The sequence below is a fragment of the Carcharhinus amblyrhynchos genome, chromosome 11 (genome assembly GCF_965287045.1).
Source record: "Carcharhinus amblyrhynchos chromosome 11, sCarAmb.v2.hapA, whole genome shotgun sequence".
In the NCBI taxonomy this organism is placed as follows: domain Eukaryota; kingdom Metazoa; phylum Chordata; class Chondrichthyes; order Carcharhiniformes; family Carcharhinidae; genus Carcharhinus; species Carcharhinus amblyrhynchos.
In genome coordinates this window covers 57,332,645-57,359,797 of record NC_137334.1, presented here as the reverse complement: position 1 = coordinate 57,359,797, position 27,153 = coordinate 57,332,645, and the positions used below count along the sequence as shown (strand labels likewise).

The 27,153-nt window shown below is 42.4% G+C and overlaps 1 protein-coding gene across 2 annotated transcripts in view; it reads left to right on the top strand.

Moving 5' to 3' along the window:
• The window catches only part of kcnh7b (potassium channel, voltage gated eag related subfamily H, member 7b), a 435,683-nt gene extending 408,530 nt beyond the window's left edge, over positions 1-27,153 (top strand). For both annotated transcript variants that reach the window (XM_080199170.1, XM_080199168.1), the window contains 3 exons: positions 4,963-5,134; positions 11,602-11,794; positions 19,837-27,153. In XM_080199170.1, coding sequence (XP_080055296.1) covers positions 4,963-5,134; positions 11,602-11,794; positions 19,837-20,103 — 632 coding nt within the window. In that variant the 3' untranslated portion in view covers positions 20,104-27,153. The remainder of the gene's footprint in view (positions 1-4,962; positions 5,135-11,601; positions 11,795-19,836) is intronic.

Genomic DNA, 27,153 nt, shown 5'->3' with positions numbered 1-27,153 from the left:
TGGCAAGTGGGAGGCTTTCAAGGGCAAACTAAAAATGTTGCAAGAAAGGCATGTGCCGGTAAAGAGGAAGGATGGGAAAGGCAGGATTAGAGAGCCATGGATTACAAGGGATATTGAGGACTTGGTCAGGAAGAAGAGAGAGGCATATGTTAGGTCTAAGCAACTGGGAACGGAGAGAGCCCTGGAGGAATGTAGAGAGAGTAGGAGGGAGCTCAAAAGGGGAGTTAGAAGGGCGAAAAGAGCGCATGAAATTGCTTTGGCTGATAGGATTAAGGAAAATCCAAAGGCATTTTACTCTTATATTAGGAATAAGAGGGTAGTTAGGGGGAAAATAGGTCCTCTTAGGGACAAAGGAGGGGAACTATGCATTGAGTCTGAGGGAATGGGGGAGATCCTGAATGAATACTTTACATAAGAACATAAGAAATAGGAACAGGAGTAGGCCATCTAGCCCTTCGAGCCTGCCCCGCCATTCAATAAGATCATGGCTGATCTGTCGTGGCTCAGTTCCACTTTCCCGCCCTCTCCCCATAACCCTTAATCCCTTCTCTTATCAAAAACCCATCAACCCGCTTCTTAAAAATATTTAGCGAGGCAGCCTCCACCACTTCAACGGGCAGAGTAAACCTCCTCTGCACTCCCTCCAGGGCCAAAATATCCTTGCGCAGGTGCGGCGCCCAAAACTGCACACAGTACTCCAGCTGCGGCCTCACCAATGCCCTATACAGCTGCAGCAAGACCTCCCTACTTTTATATTCAATCCCCCTCGCTATGAAGGCCAGCATCCCATTCGCCTTCCTGACCACCTGCTGCACCTGCAAGCTGGGTTTTTGCGACTCATGCACAAGGACCCCGAGGTCCCTCTGCACCGTCGCCTGCTGCAGTTTTTCGCCACGTAAGTAATAGTCCTTCCTACCATTCTTCCTACCAAAGTGGACCACCTCACACTTGCCAACATTAAATTCCATTTGCCATTTCCTGGCCCATTCGCCCAGCCTATCTAGATCCTTCTGCAGACTCTCCACACCCTCCGCACAATTTGCCGTTCCCCCAATCTTGGTGTCATCAGCAAATTTCGACACCCTGCACTCGGTTCCCTCCTCCAGATCATCTATATAAATGGTAAATAGCTGAGGCCCCAGCACCGACCCCTGGGGCACCCCACTAGTCACCATCCGCCAATCCGAATAGCACCCATTGACCCCCACTCTCTGCCTCCTATTTGACAACCAATCCTCTATCCACGCTAACACCCTACCCCCAACTCCATGTCCCCTGACCTTTTGCAATAACCTCTTGTGAGGTACCTTGTCAAACGCCTTCTGAAAATCCAGAAAGACCACATCCACCGGCTCTCCTCTATCCACTGCCCTAGACACATCCTCATAGAACTCCAGTAAATTTGTCAGACACGACTTCCCTTTAATGAATAGAACTCCAGTAAATTTGTCAGACACGACTTCCCTTTAATGAAACCGTGTTGCGTTGCGTCGGTATTCACAAAGGAGAGGGGCTTGGTGTCTTGTAATGTCTTGGAGGGAGCTGTAGACCAGTTGAAGGAAATATCCATTACGAGGGAGGAAGTGTTAGGGTTTTTAGGTAGCATAAAAACGGATAAAGCTCCGGGGCCTGATGGCATTTATCCCAGGCTGCTTAGGGAGGTGAGAGATGAAATTGTTGGGCCTCTGACGCAAATCTTTGTCTCTTCTTTGACACAGGTGAGGTCCCAGAGGACTGGAGGGTAGCTAATGTGGTACCGCTGTTTAAAAAGGGCAGTGGGGATAACCCTGGTAATTATAGGCCAGTGAGTTTGACGTCGGTGATAGGAAAGTTGTTGGAAAAAATTCTTAGGGATAGGATGTATAAGCATTTGGAGCGTTGCGATCTGATTAGGGATACGCAACATGGCTTTGTTCAGGGGAGGTCTTGCCTTACGAATCTGGTAGAATTTTTTGAGGACGTGACAAAAACGGTTGACGATGGACGAGCCGTTGGTGTCATCTATATGGATTTCAGTAAGGCGTTTGACAAAGTCCCTCACGGTAAGCTGGTAGAAAAGGTTAAGGCACATGGGATACAAGGACAGGTAGCTAGATGGATTGGAAACTGGCTAGGCAACAGGAGACAGAGAGTAGTAGTGGAAGGGTCCTTTTCTAGCTGGAGGTCTGTCACCTGTGGTGTGCCGCAGGGCTCAGTAGTGGGACCTCTTCTCTTCGTAATATATATAAATAACTTGGAAGAGGGCGTACGTGGTGTGATCAGCAAGTTTGCAGATGACACCAAGATGACAGGATTGGCGGATAGCGAGGAGGGTTGTCAGGTGACACAGCAGGATATAGATAGGCTGGTATATTGGGCAGATAGATGGCAGATGGAATTTAATCCTGATAAATGCGAGGTGATGCATTTTGGAAGGAATAATGCAGGGAGGAGTTATATGATAAAAGGTAAACCAATTAAGAGTATAGAAATGCAGAGGGGCCTGGGAGTGCAAGTGCACAAGTCTTTGAAGGTAGCAACCCAGGTGGAGAAGGTTGCGAAGAAATCTTATGGAATGCTAGCCTTTATAGGAAGGGGTATAGAGTATAACAGCTGGCGTCTAATGCTACAGTTGTACAGAACATTGGTTAGACTGCATTTGGAGTACTGCGTCTAGTTCTGGTTGCCTTACTACCGGAAGGATGTGGAGACCCTGGAGAGAGTGCAGAGGAGGTTTACCAGGATGCTGCCTGGTATGGAAGGACTGGGTTATGAGGAAAGATTGGGTAAACTGGGGCTCTTTTCCTTAGAAAGACGGAGATTAAGGGGGGATCTGATAGAGGTGTACAAAATAATGAAGGGTATAGATAAAGTAAACAGTGGCAGGCTTTTTCCTAGATTGGAGACAAATATCACAGGGGTCATGAGCTAAGGGTGAGGGGGGAGAAGTATAATTTGGATACTAGGGGGAAGTTTTTCACACAGAGAGTCATTGGGGTATGGAATGCACTACCAAGTAAGGTGGTGGAGGCAGGCATGCTGGACTTGTTTAAGGTTTACTTAGATAGGCACATGAGTGAAACAGGGATGGAGGGTTATAGGAGATGGATTTAAAAAGGGTCAGAGCCTCGGGACGTTACTGGAAATCTAATGCTGCATGTTGATGTTTTGTCTCTTTTACTCCACAGGTGTGTCGGTCCACCTTGTTGTCTAATGAGGGGCATGCACACAGTGGGTCGTGCGTGGGCTGCTCTTGGTTGTTTCGAGAGTGGCCTAGTACTTCGCGTTGTTGTGTGTGCTTAAAACTGGACCAGCAGACGGGCACCACAACAGCTCAGTGACTATCACTGCTAGCTGTGCAGATACATGGATTTGGGCCAGTGTCTGTGGGAGTTTGCACATTCTCCCTGTGGTTGTGTGGGTTTCCTCCGGGTGCTCCGGTTTCCTCCCACACCCCAAAGATGTGCTCTTAGGCTGACTGGTGTAACAAATTGTCCCTAAATTATTCTCCCCTGAATCTGGTTTCCAATGGGGGTACCATACGCATACACACGGGTCTAGGTAGGTGTAGGAAAATGCTTTGTTGAAATGGTGGCACGGGCTCGTTGGGCCGAAGGGCCTGTTTCCCATGCTGGGCTGTTCTTTGTTCTTTATCTCTCGGTGTGTGTCTATGCTCCTGATGGTTCTGCCATTTATTTTATAGCTTGCACCTGAAGTGGACTTTGTGGATTATTCTGGGCCTTCTCTGCACTGTTGATTGATTTTCATATGTTTTAATATTGTTTCCTGGCTTTGGCTGAGCTTTTCAAACTGCAACTGTTTTTTGCAGTTTGCAATGAGTTCAGCCACCATGTGGTATGGCATTGACTGAACCTGGATTGTCTGTGGTGTTTTCGGAAATGAGCTGCTATGACTTTTAAAAGACTAAAAACATTTTTAAAATAGTTCTAGCCAAGCACTTAATTGTTCAAATCACCTCCCTTCAGTTTGACTCTTTTGGTATTCAAACTGGACTTCCACAAGTGGTTATGGAGTACTCAGCTGCAGAATAGAGTTTTTTCTTTTACCTTTCTTCCTCCAGTTCTGCAATGGAATTTCTCTCAGGTGACCTACCTACATGCCTTCACTTCAGGTTCCTTCAATTAGATCAGAATGTGGCTCCTTTAATTTTCCAGCTTTCAAATCTCTGCTGCAGCTTCTCTTGATGTTCTGGGTTTTCCATTAACCGTTACACGTTTTAGATCTCATGAGGAAGCTCTGAGCCCTGTATGGTTAAACATTGCAGGTGAGATTCTCCGGCCTCCCAGCCACTTGTTTCCCACCGGCAGGAGGTGGAGCATTGTTTGCGGGATTCTCTGGTCCTGCCATTGTCAATGGGAATTCTCACTGATGTCATCCCAGACCAGAGAATTCCAGCCTATGTGTTCATTGATAAGACATAGATACGTACAGATATATAGGGTATAGTCCCAACTAAGAGCTAATTCCATACCAGCTTCTGCACAGGTCTCTGTCCAGCTCACAACTCTCTATAAAATCTGGTCATATGACCCATTACATCACATTGTGGGTGGTACTATTCGCAAATCCACAGTAACTCTTGCTATGTTAAATACTCTTACACTAGAGTAAGTGAAGAAACAAACTAAATTAGTTTTCTATCTAATAAATAACATCCTATCAATAAACATTTGGAAGCTGCTTCAATTAAGAAACATTTCATTTCCTGCTTGAGCTTCCTGAAAATATTTATGTTTGGATAATTCTTCCTCTCTTAATAAATCATGTTATAACTGTTAATATCTCTGACTTTGTATCCATGAAAACCAGTAGTAGATATCTTAATAAAACTATTGTCAATAGTTATTAAATATTTGCAGCTTGTTCACTTTGCTATGTTTACTATCTCAAGAGGAACTCTCCAAAAGTAAATGAAAATGATTTAATTTAATTTTGGGCTAATTGCTGAATGGATTTTATCAGATGCCAATGAAAGACTGAAAGAGTGGGAAGGTGGAAAACCAGCAGAATACCCTGATATGTCGACGCAGTCAGCATCCTCTCATGCAGCTCGCGGTGTCTCAGAGTCTGGAAGCGATATCACATATGGAGAAGTTGAGCACAGACTAGATTTACTTCAGGAACACCTCAGCAGGTAAACAACCCCCCTTTTGCACAGCGTTAAAATAGGCACCATCCTCTATCTGTCAATTTCTGCAAGTATCTTCTTTGGAAGATACTTTGGAGAAGTGTCAATATGTTACTTTTTTTTAGATTTACGTTTTAAAGTCAAGAATTAAAATTCACTGTGGCCCTATATTAATATTGTGTATTAAGTAAGCTTCTTTATTTGACAATGTAGGGATCCTTACAATTGTACTCTGGATAAACATGAAATGTAAATCCAAGGTGAAATGCATTTCAACATCATCAGAATTCTGGGTTGTGGCCACAAGAGCAGGTCAGAGACTGGGAATTCTGCGCCGAGTAACCCACCTCCTGACTCCCCAAAGCTTGTCCACCATCTACAAGACACAAGTCAAGAGTGTGATGGAATATTCTCCACTTGTCTGGCTGAGTGCAGCTCCAACAACACTCAAGACGCTTATCACCATTCAGGATAAAGCAGACCATTTGATTGGCACCCCATCCACCACCTTCAACATTCACTTTCCTTCACCACTGGTGCACAGTGGCAGGAGTGCATACCAGCTACAAGATGCACTGCAGCTATGCACCAAGGCTCCTTCGAAGGCACTTTCCAAACCCGCAACCTCTTACACCTAGATGACAACGGCAGCAGATGCATGGGAATACCACCACACGCAAGTTGCCCTCTAAGGCACACACTATCCTGACTTAAGCCATATCACTCACTATTCTTTCACTGTCGCTGGGTCAAAATTCTGACCTCCCTTCATAACATAATTGTGGGTACACTATAACGCTTGGGCTACAGCAGTTCAAGAAGGCAGTTCACCATCACCGTCTCAAGGACAATTAGGGATGGGCAATAAATGCTGATTCAGTCAGCAATGCCCACATCCCTTGAATGAATAAACACAAATATGATTAAAGGGAAATGATAAATGGCTTGTCCAAGATTTTTTAAAATAAATTCTAAATGTACTGTTGTGATTTGCATGGATTCAATGGCATTCTTGTCACACTCTTAAGAATGAATAAACTGTTTGGATAATGGAGTAGAAATTAGGGCACATTCATAGTATTTCCAGCATAAATGTCAGCAAAGCACACAAATACCATAGGACGGCATTGCTGCCTCATAGCACCAGGGACACGGGTTCAATTCAGGCCTTATGTGACTGCCTGTGTGGAGTTTGCACATTCTCCAGTGTCTGTGTGAGTTTTCTCCAGGTGCTCCAGTTTCCTCCCACAATCCAAAGATATGCAGGTCAGGTGAATTGGCCATGCTAAATTGCCCCTTAGTGTCCCAAGATGTATAGGTTAAGGGGATTAGCAGGGTAAATACTTGGGGTTACGGGGATAGGGCCTGGATGAAATTGTTGTCAGAGAGTCTATGTAGGAATTCTATGAATTTGGCAGTGAGACAGCCTAAGTGGAATTTTACGAGATTCATTCTAAGTGTCCAGCTAGCGTGAAAATGGGAGAGTTCCTAATCCATTTTTTGGGTGTGTTTTTACGCCCAATCTTACATACTTAGACATTGAAAATAGATTGTTTCCAGCTGCTGCAGGCAGTGGGCTGGGCTTAATTCACAAGCTAGCCTGCAGAGGGAATTACTGTGAATGCACAGACCTCTGTTTCTGCACATGCACAATAGAAACTGTAGAGGGAGCTATTCCATATGTGCAGACCTCTGATGCTGCACATGCGCAATTGAGCAATTTCAACAGCAGGGGTCTGACAGAGAGAGAGCTGTCAGACGCCGGCTGTTGCAGATTTCAGGAGCTCAGGGCCATTTGTGAGCCCCATACCACCCGAGATACAACCCTTGCTGCCCAGACCGATTACATTCCCCCCGATCTAATCACATTGTAGAGTGGCAGTGGGCCCCCTTCCCTCCCTGGTCCAATCACATTGCACCCACCCCTCACCCTTTCTGATCCAATCTTGTTGCTGTGCCAGTGGGCCTCCCTCCCTCCACAATCGCACTGCCCTTTCAGACCTGCCCATTCAGGCCCTGAGCACATAAACCCTGAGCACATAGGCCCTGCCCACACAGTCCAGTGGGCAGTGCCAAGTGGGCATTACCAAGATGCCAGCTGGCAATGTCAAGGTGCAAGGGTGGTACAGACAGGCTGGAGCTGCTCAAGGGGCCCTTGGACACCCTGGGTGGCGGCCTCAATGGCCCTGGGTGCCAGCAGCAAGACCGATATGCCTCATCCCCATTCATGGGGAGCATGTGTTTTCCTCATCAGAGAGAACTTCCCCTGGCAAGGCCATAAAGGCAAGTTAGCCCAGACGATTCAATGCCGGGCTTACTAAACAAATGTAAATTAACATTTAAATAAATTTGAATAAATTATTCCTCTCTCACTTATTTCCGGTGAGAGGCTGACCTCGCCAGTAATTCGGGTCTCGTAAAATTGCAAGAGCCGAGAAATCGGGCACGATCCTGATATCTCAGCTCTCGCGTGATTTTACCAGCCCCTATTTCCATAGGACCATCAAATATAGGAGCAGAATTAGGCCATTCAGCCCACTGAGCCTGCTCCAAGATTCAGTCGTGGCTGACAAGTTTCTCAAACCCATTGTCCCGTTTTTTTTCCTTGTAACCCTTGATCCCTTTACCAATCAAGACCTTATCTATCTCTGTCTTATATGTACTTAATGAACTGACCACCACAGCCTTCTGTGGCAATGAATTCCATAGAGTCACACTCTCTGGCTGAAGAAATTCCTCCTCCTCTCAGTTCTAAAGGGTCGTCCCTTCATTCTGAGGCTGTGCCCTTGGATCCTGGTTTCTCCTATTAATGGAAACATCTAACCCACATCCACTTTATCCAGGCTTTTCATTGTCCTGTAGGTTTCAATGTCAGGCTGCTGTTGTCCCACTGCCTATTTTCTGAGGGCTACTTTATCACATGAATGTGGGGCCAAGAGAAGTCACACTCCTTCTGGCTCCCACAGCTGGTCCCTAGGCAATTTGTAGGTTTGGCCCAGAGCTTACCTGATCATCACCTACTTCCCCTTCCATACACCACACAATTCTACAGGCCCTACCTAAGGGCCACTGCCAATAATTGATGTCCACTTCACAAGTGAGCTGGCTGGGGCTGAATAACTCTTGAGTCTATTTTGAATGAGGGTCCAAGCCTAATTTAAATTAGCCTATCTGTTCTGACACAGGGATCATTCCCTGGGTCCTGTTTGCACAAACAGGCACTCTGGTTTCTATCCCAACATATTCCTCAAAGCACATCAAAGTTCTTTAAAATTTGTTCCACTGCTGATGATTTTCATGAACTTGAATTAATTTTAATACTATTAAATGACTTAACGACATTGGTTCCAGAACCATTAGATTGTTCCCCTCGCACCCCACCCACACCTCCCCTCCCCACCCCGCCCCCACCCCTGTCGATGTGATGTCATGGTGACAGGCTCTAGTTCTGGTTTTCCAAAGTGAAAACCAGACATGGTCCTATTACAGGGGCACAGAGGTGAATGTAGGGACATGGCAGGCTGGCATTGCCAGTTGGAACAGCCTGGTTGACATTGCCAGGAACAGTCCATCTATGAAGTCCCATTGAGGGGATCCTTGTGCATGAGGAGGGACCAATAACTGGTGGGAGTAGTCGTGCCTGCATTGGGGTTGGGAGGAGTGGAAACTATGGGTGATTGGGCGGGACTGGGGTGGGGGGGGGGTGCCCCAATACCAGCAGACGGGTGGGAAAGGGTTCCAGGTCAGATCACCCTGCTGCTTGCCTGATGTACGGGGTTGCCCCAATCTTTCAGTGATGGGGAGAGTTTGCCCTTCTGTGTGCAAGGTTTGGGAGTATTCCCCATGTCCCCTGAGGGTCCTAAATGTTCATGGCTGTGTTGATTGGGGAGGGGGGAACAGTAACTTTCTCAGAGATTGGGGTGCTCCTAAAAGAGGGGTCTCTGATCTCTGAATCCGAGCTTTGCTGGTGAGTTTAGCATCACACCCCCAGCTGGCTGTGTGATTCTCACCAGTACTTTGAAATTGTATAGAGTGCTATCTAGTCAGGAGAGGAAAGGCAACTGTAAAACCAGCAAGTTTTGCACAGCTTTTCTCACCTATCCCAGCACTCTGTGTAATTTTGGGAAAATTCTGCCCAATATTTCTGCATGTTAATTTCTGCTATTTTTCACATTAATGCCACCAACTCCGGCAGCACAGAGCCACAACATTTTCAACAAATTCTCACAAGGTTAATTTATAATCTCACCAATAGGGACTGCTGTTTCCTCCCTCTGTCTGGTGCTAAAAGAGTGTAAACAGTTGCAAAATGGGGCCATTATCCTAATCACCCAGTGCAGGTTGTTCAATTCTGAAAGGAGCTACTACCTGGCTTCAAAGTGCCTGTAGTATGTCAGGCCGTATATGTCACTTTTAAGATGCCCATAGGGATCCAATGACTGAAGTATAACAGGTTGCCATTTTAGATTTGAGTTGTCAGAACTTGCACTGTAGATAAGTTTGCAATTATTTTTGTGGGGCCTGCAGGACCAGGAATGTTTAACATATTTCATGTGTAGCCAGGGCACAGTGGTGAGGTTCCCTACATTGTCAAATAGAGCAACTTAATACACGAATATTAATACAGAATTAAAAATAACCTAGGCTGTGTCACCCTGTCCTCAATCCTAACTCACCCCATGATTGCAACATAATTTGCCGAAAGTTGAGATCATAGAATCATAGAATCCCTACAGTGCAGAAAGAGGCCCATCAAGCCTGGACTGACAACAATCCCAACCAAGCCGTATCCCTGTAACCTCACATATTATCCTGCTATTCTTCCTGACACTAAAGTGCAATTTAGCATGGCCAATCAACCTAACTCACAAATCTTTGGAGTATGGGAGGAAACCGGAATGCCCTGAGGAAACCCACATAGATACGGGGAGAATGCGCAAAATCCACACGGTTACCTGAAGCTGAAATTGAACCCAGGTTCCTTGCGCTGTAAGGGACTGTGCCACACTGCTGCCAATATTGATTGTGACCCAATATCAATTATGCGGTGGGTGCTCAGTCGTAAATGAGGCTACATTTTTGCTTCAAGTGTGCATGACCAGCCAGCAAACTCCACTGGCCCATTCTCCACAAATCAAAATAAACCCTGTGCAATAGTGGCTGGTGCTGAGCAAAGGCCAAACCTTTGTCTGACATAGGAAAAATCCAAGACCATCATTCTGGGTTGTATTCACTCATTTCACATGGGAGATCACTAGATAAAGCTAAGGAGTATGAGAAAGAAAACTGCTTTGAAAGTTGGTTTGAAGGGAGAAAACGTGGAGTAAAAATTAATGGTGGTTTTTGAGAGTAGTTGAAATATGTAAAGCTGTCACTTGGAGTTGATTCCTGCGGCCAGTGCTCTTCATTCTGTGTACCAATGGTTTGAATGATTAGCCAAGCGCAGATGGTGTCGAGATTAGCAGATGATACCAAGACAGGAGGTAGAGTTCATTATTCAGAAGACCAAAGGAGGAAGGAGTGGCAGATGAAATTCATTGTGAGTTTAAAATCAAAGCAGTAATTATAGACTCAGCACTGAGCAGAATGGGTTTACAGAACATTAATCACAGCTTCAAAGTTGATACGGTATTAAAGAAAAGTTAACAGAATTCTCGATTTTATTTCAAGAGATATGGAATAAAAAGCCAAAAGATAGTGATGAATCTGCAGTAAATCATATTAAGATCTCAGTTAGTGTATGCAATACTGGACTCCATGTGAGAATAATGACACTGAGGCTTTAAACACAAATATTCTAGGAAGCCACTTTGTATCAATAAATACAAATATGAAGACAAGTTGAGTACATTTTCATTAGTACACAGGTTGATATAATAAAAATGTTTTAAATTCTTAAATATACTTAATAATAACTAGCAAGAGAGCAGTATTTTGGAGGTCAGTGAACAGGGCAGTATCTATGTATGTGCTTATCTCTGATAGAAGGAGACCCAGAAATGAGCTTAAGGGGAGAAAGTTGTTTGCATAGCACTACTTCAAGTACCACTATTCAGATTTACAATTGCCTGTAGGTAGACAGTGCTGCAGACCATTACCTGCATGGCTTACATGGCACTCCTCATTGATGACATTAAAGAAAATCATGCAAGCCACAGTAAGGAGCAGAGGCAACATTTACGTAGTGACTCTGCAAGTGGTATTCTGCAAACAAACTTCTCCCCTAAATGTATTATGCAAAAACAAAATTACAATGTTTTTTACAAAGGAGACAACCCTCTTAATGATAAGTAGTTTAGTATTTCTCAATGATTTCACATAACCTTATCTTTAATTTGCAGATTATTTCTCGGACAGGTAACATCAATCAAATCCAAATTTTGTTATAAAATTGCCAAAACATAATTTGTTCTAAGTATGTGTACAGTACATAAGGACATGAAAATTGAACAGACAATGTCTTGTTTTTCTAGATTGGAAACACAAATGTCTACTGACATTCATACCATCTTGCAGTTACTACAGCGACAATCCATGTCAGGACCTCCTGCATATAGTATGGTAACAGCCACAAGGGACTATCAAAGGTCTTCTGCAAGGATGGTACAGACAGTCCAACCAGTAGCATCTGTAACAACAGAACACAGCTTCCCAACAACACCACAGGTAAATACCCATTATAGGATATTACAATTCAACATTTCCTAAAGGTCTGACCAGGAGCAATGCTAGGAAGACAGTATCCCAAGTAACTGGGGGTGATGGGTGGTTGTATATACTCCTCTCCAAAATGGGATGGGAGGAAACAATTTGTTTTTAAATTTCCACTCATTGGCCACATGTCTTAACTTTTGCATTTCAACCTTTAAATGATAGTACCACACATAGAGGGATTGAGGGAATTTTAAGTGAAAGTGGCATTCAGCTGGGTGATAAGGGAGGCAGGCAAACATCAAACTTTCCCTTAGGGCACTAATTTGAACTTTTGTGACATAATTTTGAATCCTTTTAGACTGTTCAATAGCTCGTAGCTGACCCCATATTGCTATCAGAGGGTGGCACAGTGGTTAGCACTGCTGCCTCACAGCGCCAAGCACCCAGGTTTGGTTCCTGCCTTGGGTTACTGTTTGTGCTGAGTCTGCACGGTCTCCCCATGTCTGCATGGGTTTCCTCTGATTGCTCTAGTTTCCTCTCAAAGTCCAAAAAACATGCTGGTTAGGTGTATTGCCCATGCTAAATTCTCCATCAATGTAACCAAATAGGTATTGAAGTGTAGGGACAAGGGGATTTTTACAGTAATTTCACTGCGGTGTTAATGTAAGCCTACTTGTGACACTAATAAATAAACTTTAAATTTTAAACTTAACTTTAAACTAAGTTACACTTCACTTTAGGCAAAAGTGAAATGCAATGTATTACAGGATTCAAGCAACAGTTAAAAAGAAACAATCAGAATCATATTATCCATTATTGTCCTTTGTGTAGAAGATATAACCCATTCCCATTTTGTCTACTCATATACAGGTCTGGTATCCTGCCTCATGCTTCTACACTAAAAATATCTTGGATCTCCTGGGTCATTCCCCAAAAACTAGAACTATACGGATCCATTCATAAGCACACAAAATTCTATAGTCAAGCACAGGCATCGGACCCCCCCTAATCTACACAGGGGGCCATTTTATGAAAAACATTCTAAGTGCCTAGCTAGCATGAAAATGGAAGATTTTTAGATCTGTTTCTCGAGTGAGTCCAAATTATATATCTTATGCACTCAGAGTAGCAAAAAATAGACTAGACTGTTTTTAGCCACTGGAGGGAGAGGCAGGGTTTAACTCACCAGGAATGCTGCTGCAACAGTAGAGGGTGCCATTGCGCATGTGCAAAGCTATATGGCTACACGTGCACAATGCCAACCAGCAGAGAGCTGACAAGTCTGAGAGAGAGATCTGTCAGCTGTCTGCTGTTGTAACCAGCTTCAGCCAACCATTTCCACCACCCCCACCACCCCCAGATATTGTGGGGGCCCACAGCCAATTGCAAACACCAGCCACCCAGAAATATTGCCCTCGTCGCCCCTCCACCCCACTGCCATCCAGAACAATCACCTTCCACCTGATCACATGCAGAGTGGCAGTTGGACCCCCCGTCCCTCCCCCACTGATCATGTGCAGAATGACAGCAGGGCCTCCCTCTCCTCCACTAATTGCGATGCAGAGTGGCAGTGCCACCACCTCCCCCCCCCCACCCCCGGCAAATCCAATTGACCCAGCCCCCACAGGCCCCATCACCTTCAGGCCTCAACCCCTGGTGCCAAGGTGGGCAGTGCTAAGGAGCCAGCTGGTACTGCCAGGCTGGCACTGGTCAAGCAGCAACCCCTTGCCCCCAACCTCTTGGGGGTGGGGGGCTCTCAATGGTTTCCGGTTCTACCAACAAGGCTATCATAACTAGTCCCCATTCGTGGGAACCAGGTGTTTTCCTCACCAGAGAGAACCTCTCCCAGCAAGGCCACAAAGGACAATTATGTCCCAGGCTCATTAATTATATTAAAGTGAGCATTACTATACATTCAAATCATTTATTCAACCCCTCTCAGAAATGGGCTGGAGGCTGAATGTGCCAGATATCCAGTATCAGTAAGATTGCAAGAGGTGAGAAATCATGCATGAACCATTGATGGGTGGGGCAAAGTGGTAAGATACCGCCCTCCGCATAATTTTTTTTGCATCCGGGTTGATAATGTACCCCAGGACCCTGAAGACAGCAACAACCACAACTTGTATTTAAATAGTGTTTTTAATATAAAACATAACACCAAGGCATTTCAAATGAACATTAGAAAACAAAGCATGACATCAAATTCAGGTTGTCAAAAAATGAAAAGCTTGGTCATAAAAGTAGGTTTGAAGGAGTGTCTCAAATGATGAAAGTCGAGAGGTAGAGAGGTGTGTAGAGGGTATTCCAAAGCTTGAGGCCAAGGCAAATGATGTCACCATCACTAATAGTCAAGCAAGTGAAACTGATGATATGCAGAATAAGAGGATCATCAGGTTGTGGGGATGGAGGATATTAGGGGTGGGTGGGGGGCCACGAGGAGTATGAAAATATAGATAATTATTTTAAAAACAAGATATTGCTTGCAGGAAAAGATGTAAAAATTAAGCCAGGAACTACAGGCCAGTCAACTTAACCTCAGAAATAGTGCACCTTCAAAAAAGATAATTTGGGGCAAAATTAATAGTCACTTGGTCAAATTCAGGTAAATTAAAGAAAGCCAGCATGTATTACTTGAGGGAAAACAGTGTTTAACCAACTTGCGTGAGCTTTTAGATGAATGAACAGGAAGGGTTGCACAATGGACTTGTGGACTGTAGACCTCATGGAATAAAAGAGACAGTAGCAACATGATTATGAAATTGACTGAGAAACAGGCAACAGAGAGCAGTGGTTAACCATTATTTTTTAGACTGGAGGAAAGCTTATATTGGAGTTCCCTAGGGGCCAATGTTAGTATCCCCAACTCTTCCTGATGTATATTGATGACCTGGATCTTGGACTATAAGGAATAAATTCTGAATTTGTGGACAATACAAAACTTGGAAGTATTGTGAACTGTAAGAAGGATAGTGTAGAAGTTCAAAAGAGCATAGTCAGGTTGGTGGAATGGACAGACAAGTAACAGATGAAATACAATGTGTAGTAGAATGAAGTGAATCATTTTGGTAGGAAGAATGCGGTGAGACAATATAAAATAAAGGATAAACTTCTAAAGGTGGTGTAAGAGCAGATGGACTTAAGTGTAAATGTGCATAAATCATTAAAGGTGGCAAGATAGGTTGAGGGCACTGTCAGTAAGGCATACAACATCTTATACTTTTTGAATGGGGCATGGAATACAAAAGCAGGGAAGTTATGCTAAATAAAAACAAAAATACTGTGGAGATCTGATATAAAATCTGAATTTCGGAGTTCCAAAGGAGAGTCAGATCTGTTTCTCTCTTTATTGATGCTGCTGAGTTTCTCCAGCACCAACTCCAGCTTGGCCTCAACTGGAGTATTGTGTCCAGTTCAGAGCATAACCTTTTAGGAAGGATGTGAAGAAATTAGAGACATTGCAGTAAAGATTCACATAAATGGTTCAAGAGTTGAAGAACATCAGTTAGGTTGGTAGTTTGGAGAGTTGGGACTGTTTCCTTCAGGTTGAGGTGATTTGAGAGCGGTTTTCACAATCATGAGGGATCGGGGCAGAGTGGATAGGGAGAAACTATTCCCATTGGTGAAAGGATTAAGAATGATAGAGAGGATATTGAAAATAATTGGCAAAAGAAGCAATGGTGACATAAGAAAAAACATTTTCATGCAGCGAGTGTTTAGGATCTGAAATGTCTAACCTGCAAATGTGGTGGTGGCAGATTCACCAGGCTTTCAGAAAGCAATTGGATTATTATCTGGAAAGGAAGGACGTGGAGGGCTACAGGGAGAAGAAGAGAAATGGCAGTCAGAGAATTGTCCCCCCGACTGCACACACCCTCCCCAAACCCATCCCCTGCCTGCACAACCCCCCCCCCACCCATCCCCGTCCACACATCTGTCCCCTCCCAAACCCATCTCTTGATCACACATCTGTTCCCCTCCCAAACCCATCCCCCAACAGCACAGTCTCTCCTCCCCAAACCTATCCCCTCATTGCACAGCCCCTCCCCCCAAGCCCATCCCCCAACGGCACAGCATTTCCTCCCCGAGTGTGTGAAAGCCAGTACCCTTCTACAGAGGAAGGGATTTGCAGGCAAGCTCAGCCTTCTCAGCTGGTAGCCTTCTGACACAGGTTATGTGCGACTATCTTCCAAAGAAATAAGGAAGTGTGTTTGTGACACCATTGTGAGTTGCTTATCTGATGAAATGGTTGATAGGCTTTAGGGTGTGAGTTGCAAGGAAATGTGGGTTGTATTATTAATAAGTGTGATGAGATATCGAGTGAAGAGTACTGATTGTTGGATGACAAGAGTGGGAGAGCAGACTGTTATGGAGGTGGTGGAGATTCAAGAATACACTAGGACAACAGTATTCTTAACTTCACAACTCTTAAAAGTCATTGAATTTCTTTCTGCATTGCAGCCATGTCAGGAAGTTAAGTTGCTGACACCATTGTCATCTCTTTCTGATGATAGAGATGATGCCTGGAGGGCATTCTGCCACATGAGAGAAGCAGGATCCCTCTTCTGGAACAGGGTCTTCAAACCAACATCACTCAATCTGCTCACCCTCTCTACCAATTATTTTTCTGTTCAGAAATACTTGCCTGTTGTCTGCATCTGGAATATATTTACCCGTTAAGAGGTACTGGCTGCTTTTTCTTTTAAGCAGCATCAGTGAAGTCCAAACTCTGGCTCCACCTACCCTGTAAACAGATGTGTGCTGAGCACGGCTAACTCCTTATGCAAGAAAAACAAAGTTCTGGAAAAACTCAGCAGGTTTGGCAGCATCCTCAGAGAGAGAAACAGAGTTACTGTTTCAAGTCCAATGTGACTTCTTCATAACTGAAGAGAGGCAGAAATGTGATGCATCATATGGTGTTGATAAAGGGAGCTGGAGGTCAGATAGAACAGTCTAGAACTGAACTGGGTAAGCAGCGCACCTGCATGGAACAGTTCCATGCAATACCACACTTGGAACTGTAAATAATTACTGCCTACTGATAAAAGTGTTTAGGCTTAACCCCAAGGTCTCAAAAATGAGCCACCACTAATACAACATAAAGAACCCATATTAAGTACATAATATGACATAAGAAAGGGAAAGTCAGTGCTAGGTTAGAAAGTGGAAATAAATAAAGATATAATGGAACAAAAGGCATTAGGAGTAGTAAAGATACAAAGCATTGGTCCCAAAGTAGGTGTTAATAGCAGAATAAAAGTCAGCATAGAAAAAAAAATAACTGATATCTGGGGAAATAAAAAAGTCTAAATGGAGGACAGAGTTCCTGGTCTGAAGTTGTTGAGCTAAATGCCAAGTGCAGAAGACTGTAACTTACCTAAATTGAAGTTGAGGGGCTGCTCTTCATGCTTACATTGGGTTTCACAGGAATATTGTTGCCTTCCTTAGAATAGAAGAGGCTGACTTGATTGAGATGCACAAAATTATGAGGGACCTAGACAGAGTGGAAAGGGAAGACTTGTTTCCCTAGTGGAGACGGAGCATTAATTTAAGGATGTTGGCAGAAGCATTAGAGGAGCAATTAGGAAAGATGTTTTCAGCCAGAGGATGGTAGGAGCCTGGAATTTGCTGTCCAAATTGATAGTTGAGGTAGAAACTCATTTGGAAGTTACCCTGTTGTGTACCTGAGGTGTTGTATGCTGCAGGGCTATGCACCAAGTGTGGAAGGTGGGATTAAAATGGATTGTTAGTTTATTTTCAGCTGCTGCAGCCACAATAGGCTGAATGGCTTCATTCTGTGCCCTAACATTTCAGTGGTTTTATTGCAGCAGGCCGAGGCCTGAAATGTGAGCACAAAAACAAGGTGGTAAATTGAAATAGCAAGTTATCGGAATGTTCCGCAAGACCAGTCTGTATCTGGACTCCTCAGTGTAGAGGAGATCACATTGTGAGCAGCAAATGCAGCACTCTAAATTGAAAGAAGTACAAGTAAAGTGCTGTTTCACCTGTAGGAGGAATTTGGAGCCTCAGACGGTGAGAAGATTGGCGTTAAACCTCTGGCGATTGAATGCGAAGGTGCCGTGAACAAAGGATGAGCCACTGGGGGTGATAGAGGAGGGGACCATGATGTCACGGAGGAAGCAGAATGCTGATGGGGAGGGGAGGGGAAGATGTGTTTGGTGGTGACATCATGCTGTAGGTGGCAAAATTGCAGAGGATGATCCTTTAAACATAGAGGCTGGTGGGGAGAAAGTTGGGACAATGGGAATCCACTTGCAGTTTTGGTGGGGAGGGAATGGAGTGAGGGCAGAAATGAGAAAAATGGGGTGGATATGGTTGAGGGCCCTGAGACCTGACAACCACTGTGGGAGATGGAATCCTCAATTCAGGAATGAGGAAGACATGTCAGAGTGCCACAGTGGAAGATAGCATCATCAGAAAAGATGAAACAGAGGCAGAGAAATTGCAAATGTGCTCCCTGAGCACTTATTTTCAGGCCAGATTAATTTACCAGGTGACAATTTGATCAGTTACTAGTGGAAATGAACATCATGTCACAAGAAAGGAGTAGATATTATTAATTAGTGCTGTCCATTCACATGAATTCAGTTCAAGCTGACAGAAAACGTGGGAGTGATTTTCCCAAAATAATTGTGTCAAACAGGCGGTCAAATGAGTGCTTTTCCCGTCTGTTTTTTGGCGAGCTGAGTCTAGTGAATTGACGGCATTTTGTGCACTGCAAAGGCAGGGAGTGCTCAGGGGGCCATTGTGCATACACTCAATTTGTCCCACAGATATCACCGGCCTCCTGATCCATTTCCCCACATTCCTCCCCCTGTCCCCAACACCCAATCACCGGCCTCCTGAATGCCGATTTCCCAATCAGCAGCTCTGACCCAATCAGAGGCCTCCTTATCTCTCTCCCCGCCCCCCCCTCACCAAACTCCCCCAGTCCCAATCAGAGGCCTCCTGATCACCAGACCCAATGCCCAAATGCCAGCCCAAACCCCCCCAGTCGCCAGCCCTGATCCTCCAGTCACTGGCCCCATAGAATGCCCCTGCCCTACCCTCCTACCCCCATCTGGCTCCACCCCCATCTGGCCCTATCCTCTGTGAGGCCTTACACCTTGGCACTTTCCCAGTGCCGATTGACGCTATCAGTGTGCTAGGTTGGCAGTGCCAGGTCCTGGGTTGACATTGCTAGGCTGGCACTGTCCAAGAGGCACTGCCCTCCTGCCCCCAGCCTCCTGCGGTGGGTGGAGGGGGGGGGGGGGGTGGCGGGGGGGCCTCAATGGCCTCTGGTCCCACCAGCAAGGCCATTATGTCTGTTCCCCATTGCTGAGGGCCAACTGTATACAGATTGAAATAAGCTAATGAATATTAAAATCAGCCTCACATCATTCCCCAGCACAAGGCTGATTATGTTAAAAAAAACAGCCCAGGAGAATTATGACCTGTAGGGCTCCGGGCATGATTCCAATTTTTGGCTTTGTGCTAAAATTCACCGGCCCCACTAAATTACATGACCAGTGTAGAAAGGGTGGGAAAAATACAACCCAAAAGTTTGAAATTCCCAATATCTTGACATCTGATTTGATTTTTTTGTTTAATTTATTGTCACATGTAATAATATACAGTGAAAAGTATTGTTTCTTGCATGCTATACAGACAAAGCATATGGTTCATAGAGAAGGAAAGGAGAGGGTGCAGAATAAATGTATTATAGCCATAGCTAGGGTGCAGAAAAATTTCAACTTAATATAAGATCAGTCCATTCAAAAGCCTGATGGCAGCAGGGAAGAAGCTGTTCTTGAGACATGCCCATCATGTGTGATCCCAGGAATTTCAGGGGCAAAGTTTTTAAGCTGCAATAACTGTGGATCACATGCCAATAGTCTTTGGGATCAATTTGGTAAGTTCTACAATGGAAGAGAAGATCTCAAGCTAACTAATCCGGTGTAGCAAAAAGTGCTGTATCCACAACAAGTGTACGACCTGCTGGATCATTCATTGTGATATTCTTATTTCAGGCTTTACTTTCTTCTCTCTTTCAGAGTCCAGAATTTTTAGACTTTGAAAAATCCAAAATGAAATCCAAAGAATCTTTGTCCAGTGGGGTTCATCTCAACACAATATCAGAAGACAATTTTGCCACATTTTTGGACCAAGAACAAAAACAAAATTCACAGTCTCAACAGCAACAGTCACAATCCTTTCTGCGTCCAATGCGACACCCTTCTTTACCGGACTCCTCACTAAGCACCATGGGACTGCTGGGCCTTCATAGGCATCTGTCAGATCCTGGTCTTCCAGGCAAATAGCCAATTAATACTCTGCATTTCAGTAGGTTTGCTGCTTTGAGTGGCTGTTTTCCTATTTATGAATAGCATCCTCCATGTATGACTCAGGGGTCTACAATGATACTGTCATATGCAAAAGCACTGTAGATTCATATCAGCTCTGAGCTCACAATGTTAAAGTTCCTCTTTGATGATGACCTGAACGCTTCAATAAGAATACATTTAAAATGTCGCACTGCCAGTAATCTAAGGCACCTTAAGTGATAACAAGCCTGAAATGCATGCCATTACATTGGTTTCTGTGTTGCATGAATTTAGTTTGAACTCAAACTAGAGATTTCATGGGGTGGGGGGGGAAGGAAGAATGATGTCTGTTAATGTAAGTCTTGACAGGCAGAGGCTGCAGTTCTAGTCAGAACTAGATATTATTACTTGAAAATACAGCTACTGTAAGCACACTGAGCTCATAGCTCTTTCAAATAAGTGGGAACTGTACATTTTGTGCTTAAAATAGCATCTGACCATTCCACTAAGCTCATTAAAGTTCATTTTTTTCCTTTTTCCTCCAACATTGCTATTCTATGAAAGAATGGGAAAATACAATTGAATCTTCATAGTGAAGAAAAATACAATTCAAGTTACATTATAGGAGTCTAGTGTAGTAGTGGCCTGAAAGACAGGCATACAAGTGTGGAATTCAACTGTTATTTTTTGAGCAAGACTTGACAGATTTGCTTTTAACACTAGTTATTAAAGGTCCATAAGTCTGAAGTGCAATAAATATTTTTGTATATCTGATGCTTGGCTCACATGGTAGTATTTGTTTAAGATTATATTTTCTGAATTCTCACAAACAACCCATGGCAAAGTATGAAGGCAGCTCAGTAGGTCAGATGAATTGGTTATTCCAAGTCATTTTGCCATTGATTTATACCACAAAGCATCTTAATACTGGTAGATAAGGGATTGGACTTTTTTTCTCATTTAAGTGACTCAAATTTAAAAATTATATGAATTTGTTTTCATTTCACATTTATATCAACATTATCACAATTGGCTAAAATACCATTTGAGTTTTACCCAAGCCGTGTTAAATGACACCTTGAAATACTTACTAAGTGTCAAAGATGCTGGCGTTGCAGTTTTCTTCATTCTTGTGGTTATTTTGGGTAACCTGGGCAAAGGTCAGAGTATTACCTGTCTTAATCAATTTAACATTTCAATGATATTGCTGCAGAATCTCCAAAATAATCTAAACATATATAACTAAAACACAGCTATATCATTTTGAATATGAATACACAGGAGGAACAGGAAAACAAAAAGGATCCTTATTATCAAACCATAAAGTGACATTTCAAGAACTGTATAGACATTGTACCATATCGTTGGTAAAAATACAGCACAAAACATCTGCTCGGAGAAATCCTTTTGACACCATGAACCCATTCAGGACCACAAAATGTATGAAGGGAGTGTTGAAAAGGGAACAGCTGATGACAGAATTACTCCAGATCTGGAACATATAAATAAGTAATTAGATTTCAGTTATTTTTATCTACCTATCTGTGAATAATTGGGAACTGGAACAAGTGCCCTAAGACCGGTAAACTTAAATTTGGTAAGATCTTTTCAATAAGCAGATAGCTTCTATCATTGAGGATGAAATAAATTCATGGAGCCATCTCCACTGCATTAGAAACATAAGAACTAAGAATTCACTAGACCAGAGCCCATCTAGTTTGCCTGGTACCATCCTATTTGGACATCATATAACAATAATCCACCTGTTGACTAATCACTGGCAATGAATCTCTAGTTACTGATCCCAGACAGCAGACCCAGACATCAAGTCGTGGCTTTTCATCAAGTCAAAATGATGTAGAAGTCCTTTGAAAATAATTTTGAGATTCCCAACCCCATTCCCAGGTTTCCATACCCTTTAAGGGTATGGGCTGCTTCAGATTGAAAGTCCACTCCAGACTCAGCTGGCTCGACTGAGAGAAATAGCACAAAGTAGTATACATCCATTTTCATTGCATCAGGCCAGCTTTGCAATGAGTCGTGGTACTTGGCACCTCAGAAGTGTTGTGAACCATTGTCTGTATGAGGTGATCTTTTGAAAGTTAAATTCAAATGGTCCTCATGTCCCCAGTGTGTGCCCTCCACCCACTTGCTTTAGCTCCTCACGCACCCCCCGCCAGATGTCCTCCACCCACATGCCACCCAATCTACCCTCTTCTGAGCACATCCTGCTGTCAATATAATGTTCATTGCTTCTGTATAGTGTAATGTGGGTGAATGGGCATGGAAGCCCAATAGTTTGGGAGATTCCATGTAGAGTGTTTGGTGGGGGGGGAGAATACTTTAGCATGGTGGGCAAGAGAGGCTTTAGGGGGGCTTACCTTATCATGGCGAGACATGAGGAGGATATGGATGTGGCATGGAAAGTGTATGGGATATCAGGGGTGAGGGCTGAAGAACATTTACAGTTTTTACTTTAACTGAGATGAAGTCACACAGCACTGAGACAGGCCTTTTAAACAGCCTGCCTCTGCATTGGCTGCTTGTGTGGCTGCCTCCAAACCATTTCCAGGGTCAACTACACCAACTCTCACATCTCCACATTAAAAATTCTATCCTTGCTTTTTCCTGCAATGGGAGGCCAAACTAGAGATTTTACCCATTCTCACTACCTGCCTCAAGCTGGATTTTAAACCATAAGGTGAAAGAAATCCCAATAATGGGAGAACTTTGGGAACCATGCACCCAGCTAACTGTTTCTCTTAAACATGCTACACGTAACATGTCATGCCTCAAATTACTCATATTCTATGTCTGAAGATATTATATTTTGAACAAAAATAATCAATTTTCATTTGAATGTATCAATATATCTGCAAACATGATCTTATTTGAGAGTCTATTCCATTGATTGGCCATTTGCTCACTGAGATATGTTTCTGAAGATTAATTATGAAATTGGACTTATCCCACTTCAGGTGTAGGTTGTGTTCTCTGTCTCTGCTGTTCTGTGTGAGGGGGAAATAGTCTGTCGTGATCTGAAATATCTAATCCCTTACAAAGCCTAAAAACAGCATCCATTTCAGCCTTCACTGTACCTCATAATCCAATCAATCCAACCGCTTAACCATTCTCCTCGCTCTCATCTGCAGTCTTTCAACAATATCCCTCTACTATATATTTTTGTAATCACACATCAACCAGTATTCTATCATTAAAACACAAGCTAGGGTGAAATTTTTATTCCTTTGTCTTATTTACCAGTAACAGCATGAAAAGGTATAAAATACTTAATTGGGTCCTGCCACTGCAATATGGAATTGTGATGTATAATTAAGAAGAAACTACTTCATTAAAAAAAGTGCCCAGTAAATCTTTTCGAAATAAAATAAAATTAATTATAGCCAACTGTAAAAGCCTGCAATACCATAAACTGGAAGCTGCTGTCAGAATCCACGCTATCCCCACAGTTTGATCCCATTGTATAAATGATTTTTGCAGATGGACAATTCTCAGCTGTCTGAAGGTTGCTGGCTGACCATTTGGAGATTCTCTCATCACAAGCTGTAACGTAGGAGTGTCCAAAATCAAATGTGGGCATTCTTTGTTCCAACTGGCTAATCAGGGAATCTGCATCCATTTAACTGCAGGGAATCCATGTCATGCACAACTTGGACAGAACCCAGTGCTATGGATCTCCGCATCTATTTCCAGACCCTAGTGCCCTGACAGCTGATGACCACAGGCATGAGGGACATCGAAGGCCTAATTGCATCAAAAGGCACAATTAGGTCACTTCCAGGTGAAATGACGATGAATATTGACACACAACATTCTAGGGCCAGTTTTAAGAATGCACGCAGCCAGTGAGGAACCCCACCTTTTGGCTACATATCAAAAAAATACAATGTGCATTTAAATTCATGATATGTGCCTATCTCTTCCTAAACACGGGTTTAGTATGTTCCTTTTTACCAAAGCAGTGACTCTTCAGCACTGAGGAAAATGGAAATGACAGTTTTCTACCATGTACCATCTGATCTATCATAAAAAATATTGCTAACTTTTTTACATTGCTGCATTGGGGAGTTACAAATTAACTCTGTGGTCATTGGCTACAGTATTTCACATTATTGTTTGAATGGTCCCATCAATTTAACTCCAATCCTACCGAGAGGAGTTTTAAAACAATAACCAAAGAACTGCCGCGTGAGAGGATTCGATTTTCAATTCCAATGAAATTTGAAGAATGTAATTTAACATTTGAACGTTGTCATGATTAGACACATGACCAGTATGTACTTTTAAGAAAGTTTCTTGCAACCTTTCAAAAACATTTGATTATCAAAGTAAACATTTTAATTGAAAATGAAACCATAGAAGTTACTACCATTTTAGCTATTCAATCCTATGTGACATTCAGAAGTAAATTACTGTACAGTACCTATGGCCCGCATTATAAAATGAGTTACAAGTACACAACTGTTTTAAAAATCATACCAGAAAAGGCAATCATCCAATCAATAAAATGTTCATGTCTCATAACACCATTATGAAGATCATCTTTAAAAATGTTAACACTTGTCTGATATTCAAACGGGAACCTCAGAATTTATTCACTTGTGACCTTTATCGCAGAATCACAGAATTGTTACACAATAGGAGGCCATTCGGCCCATTGTATCTGCACCGGCTCTCCATAGGAGCAAAAAGTCTTCCTCACTGGTAGAATAAATTATATATCCTACACTCACCCATTGTACATTTTCATTCAATTATCCGAGACTGCCTTGTGACCCAGGCGAGATATACTTAAATCTGGAATGCATTTTTTAAAAATTTGTCATTGTTTGTAATATGTCCATAATTATGTATAAAGGGATAACAATACCCCTTGTCTGCATTATTTTCTTTCAGGATTTATCTGAGTGAGAAACAATTCTATCCAAAACATGTCACTTATTGTTTGCTTTGTTGGTGTATTTGTTAATGCTGTAATCATTCAAAATTTAAATTTGCACAATTTCACTTTTAACTGGAAAGTTTTGCATATAGCATTGTAAATAATCACATTATAATAAATCACAGCGAAGAAGGAAATGGAATTTGGAGACAGATACCATATCAGTGGAGAATTAAAAAGACACGAATGTTTGTAAAAAAAAGTAAATAAAATTCTATTAATACACCAAGAACCAGGATCTCGTACTTGAAAGCATCTATACTTTGTAGGTAAGAAACTCTTTGTTGCTGGTTATAAAAGCTTAACAGTATGGGTGTCTTCCAAACTTGCCTTTGTTACATAGAACTGGACTGTGCATTTGAGCACATATTTCATACTGGCATAGTTTTAGACAGTTTCCAAGCACTTTCACCCTACTGTAAAGCAAAAAACAAATCTGCAACTGGTGTTCTGTCTAATATTCTTTCTTACCTTGCCTTTTTGCATGATGGCAATTGGGCATTTGTCTTCTAGAATTTATAAACTGAAAACCAACTCTTTTTTGACAATTTTGTTCTGTGAAGTGTGTTAACACATAACTATTTTTAAGCATTTATAAAGCCATCCACTGTATACTAGGTTTTGTACAATGTAACACTTTACTGCTTATTTTTGAATGTTTCCAATTTGTTCCCAGCTATATAATGTGTATCAAATACAATTTGGAAAATACACTTTTAATATGTTAATGCTACAAATAAATTAAGAGTTAACCTGAATTGCATGGAGTTCGAATCTTTTTCTTCTTCTTTATGAATTGAACAATATCCAAATATAAAATGTTGTTACGATCCCCAATTTACTCCAGAGAGATTACCAACAAAATTATACTTTTTGTACCTTTGACACAAACCAGAACCAATGCAAATTATGCATGAGTTATTAGGAAAATACTTCAAATAAAAATATCAATTTCGTTTGAACTAGTCAATACAAGAAATATATAGCTTACACAACCACAAGCATTTACATCACTCCACAGTGAAGCTTTCCTTAGGACAGTAGTCAAAATACAGCAAGTTCTGATCATCATATATTATAGATGGTATTGGAATAGTGTAGGTTAGATGGGCTTTAGATTAGTTTAACAGGTTGGCGCATCATCAAGGTCCGAAGGGCCTGTACTGCGCTGTAATGTTCTATGTTCTTAAACACTTTAACAGCTAGTGTATTCGCTGATAACGATTTTGATACATTGTATTTTCAAACAACTAGTTATCTTATAACCTTACAAAACCATTGTTACCATCCCTTTTCATTTAAACTCTTGACAGGTTATTGGCAATCAGTTTCAACCAGTAGCATGCATAATATTTAACGTTAATAGCTGTGGCCTTTGATTCTTGGTTTTGAACTTTTCTCAGAACACTAATGGGATGTGGTGTGTATTAAAAACACCTTGGTTTTGCAAATTTCATGTTACTTTTTAAAAATCTGTATTGGACTGTGTTCAGTCAGAACCCTGGATTGGCATTCATGAGGGGTCTAAGGTTTTTCAATTTGTGTTGCCTGGTTAACTTTGTTAGGAATAACATTGCTGTTTGTTAGCAAACCATCTGGATTTTAGATGCTGGTGGCTATAGACGCCAAGGAAAAATCTCCTATTGTATTTCTTCTTACCTTCTGGATTCTTTAAAACCAAATGTGGAATCATCATGAGGGTTTTCACTTTTAAAACAGACTCTGTTCAATTTTTAATTCCTAGTCTCCATTTCTTCCAGGTCTGAAAGTTTTTTAAGTTTGAAAAATGTTTCAGTCTAACATCCAAATCATCATTTCTAACAATTGATTTCACCTCATCATATTTAAATACAGGGCAGTTTTCAACTTTAAGTCCTTCGCCATGATTTAACCTTTTGATTTCGTTTTCAGGGTTTTGTGCAAACAGGTCATTTTTCTTTCAAGTCAAATCATTTTTAGCAGCTTTCGGAACTTTGATAAGCTCATGTAAGTGTTTTGCTGAGAAATCTTGCTATTCCTTTTCATTCAGTTGAATTTTGTTTTCTTTTGCCTTCCTTCCACTGCAAGAGCGATTGCCTCTTAGT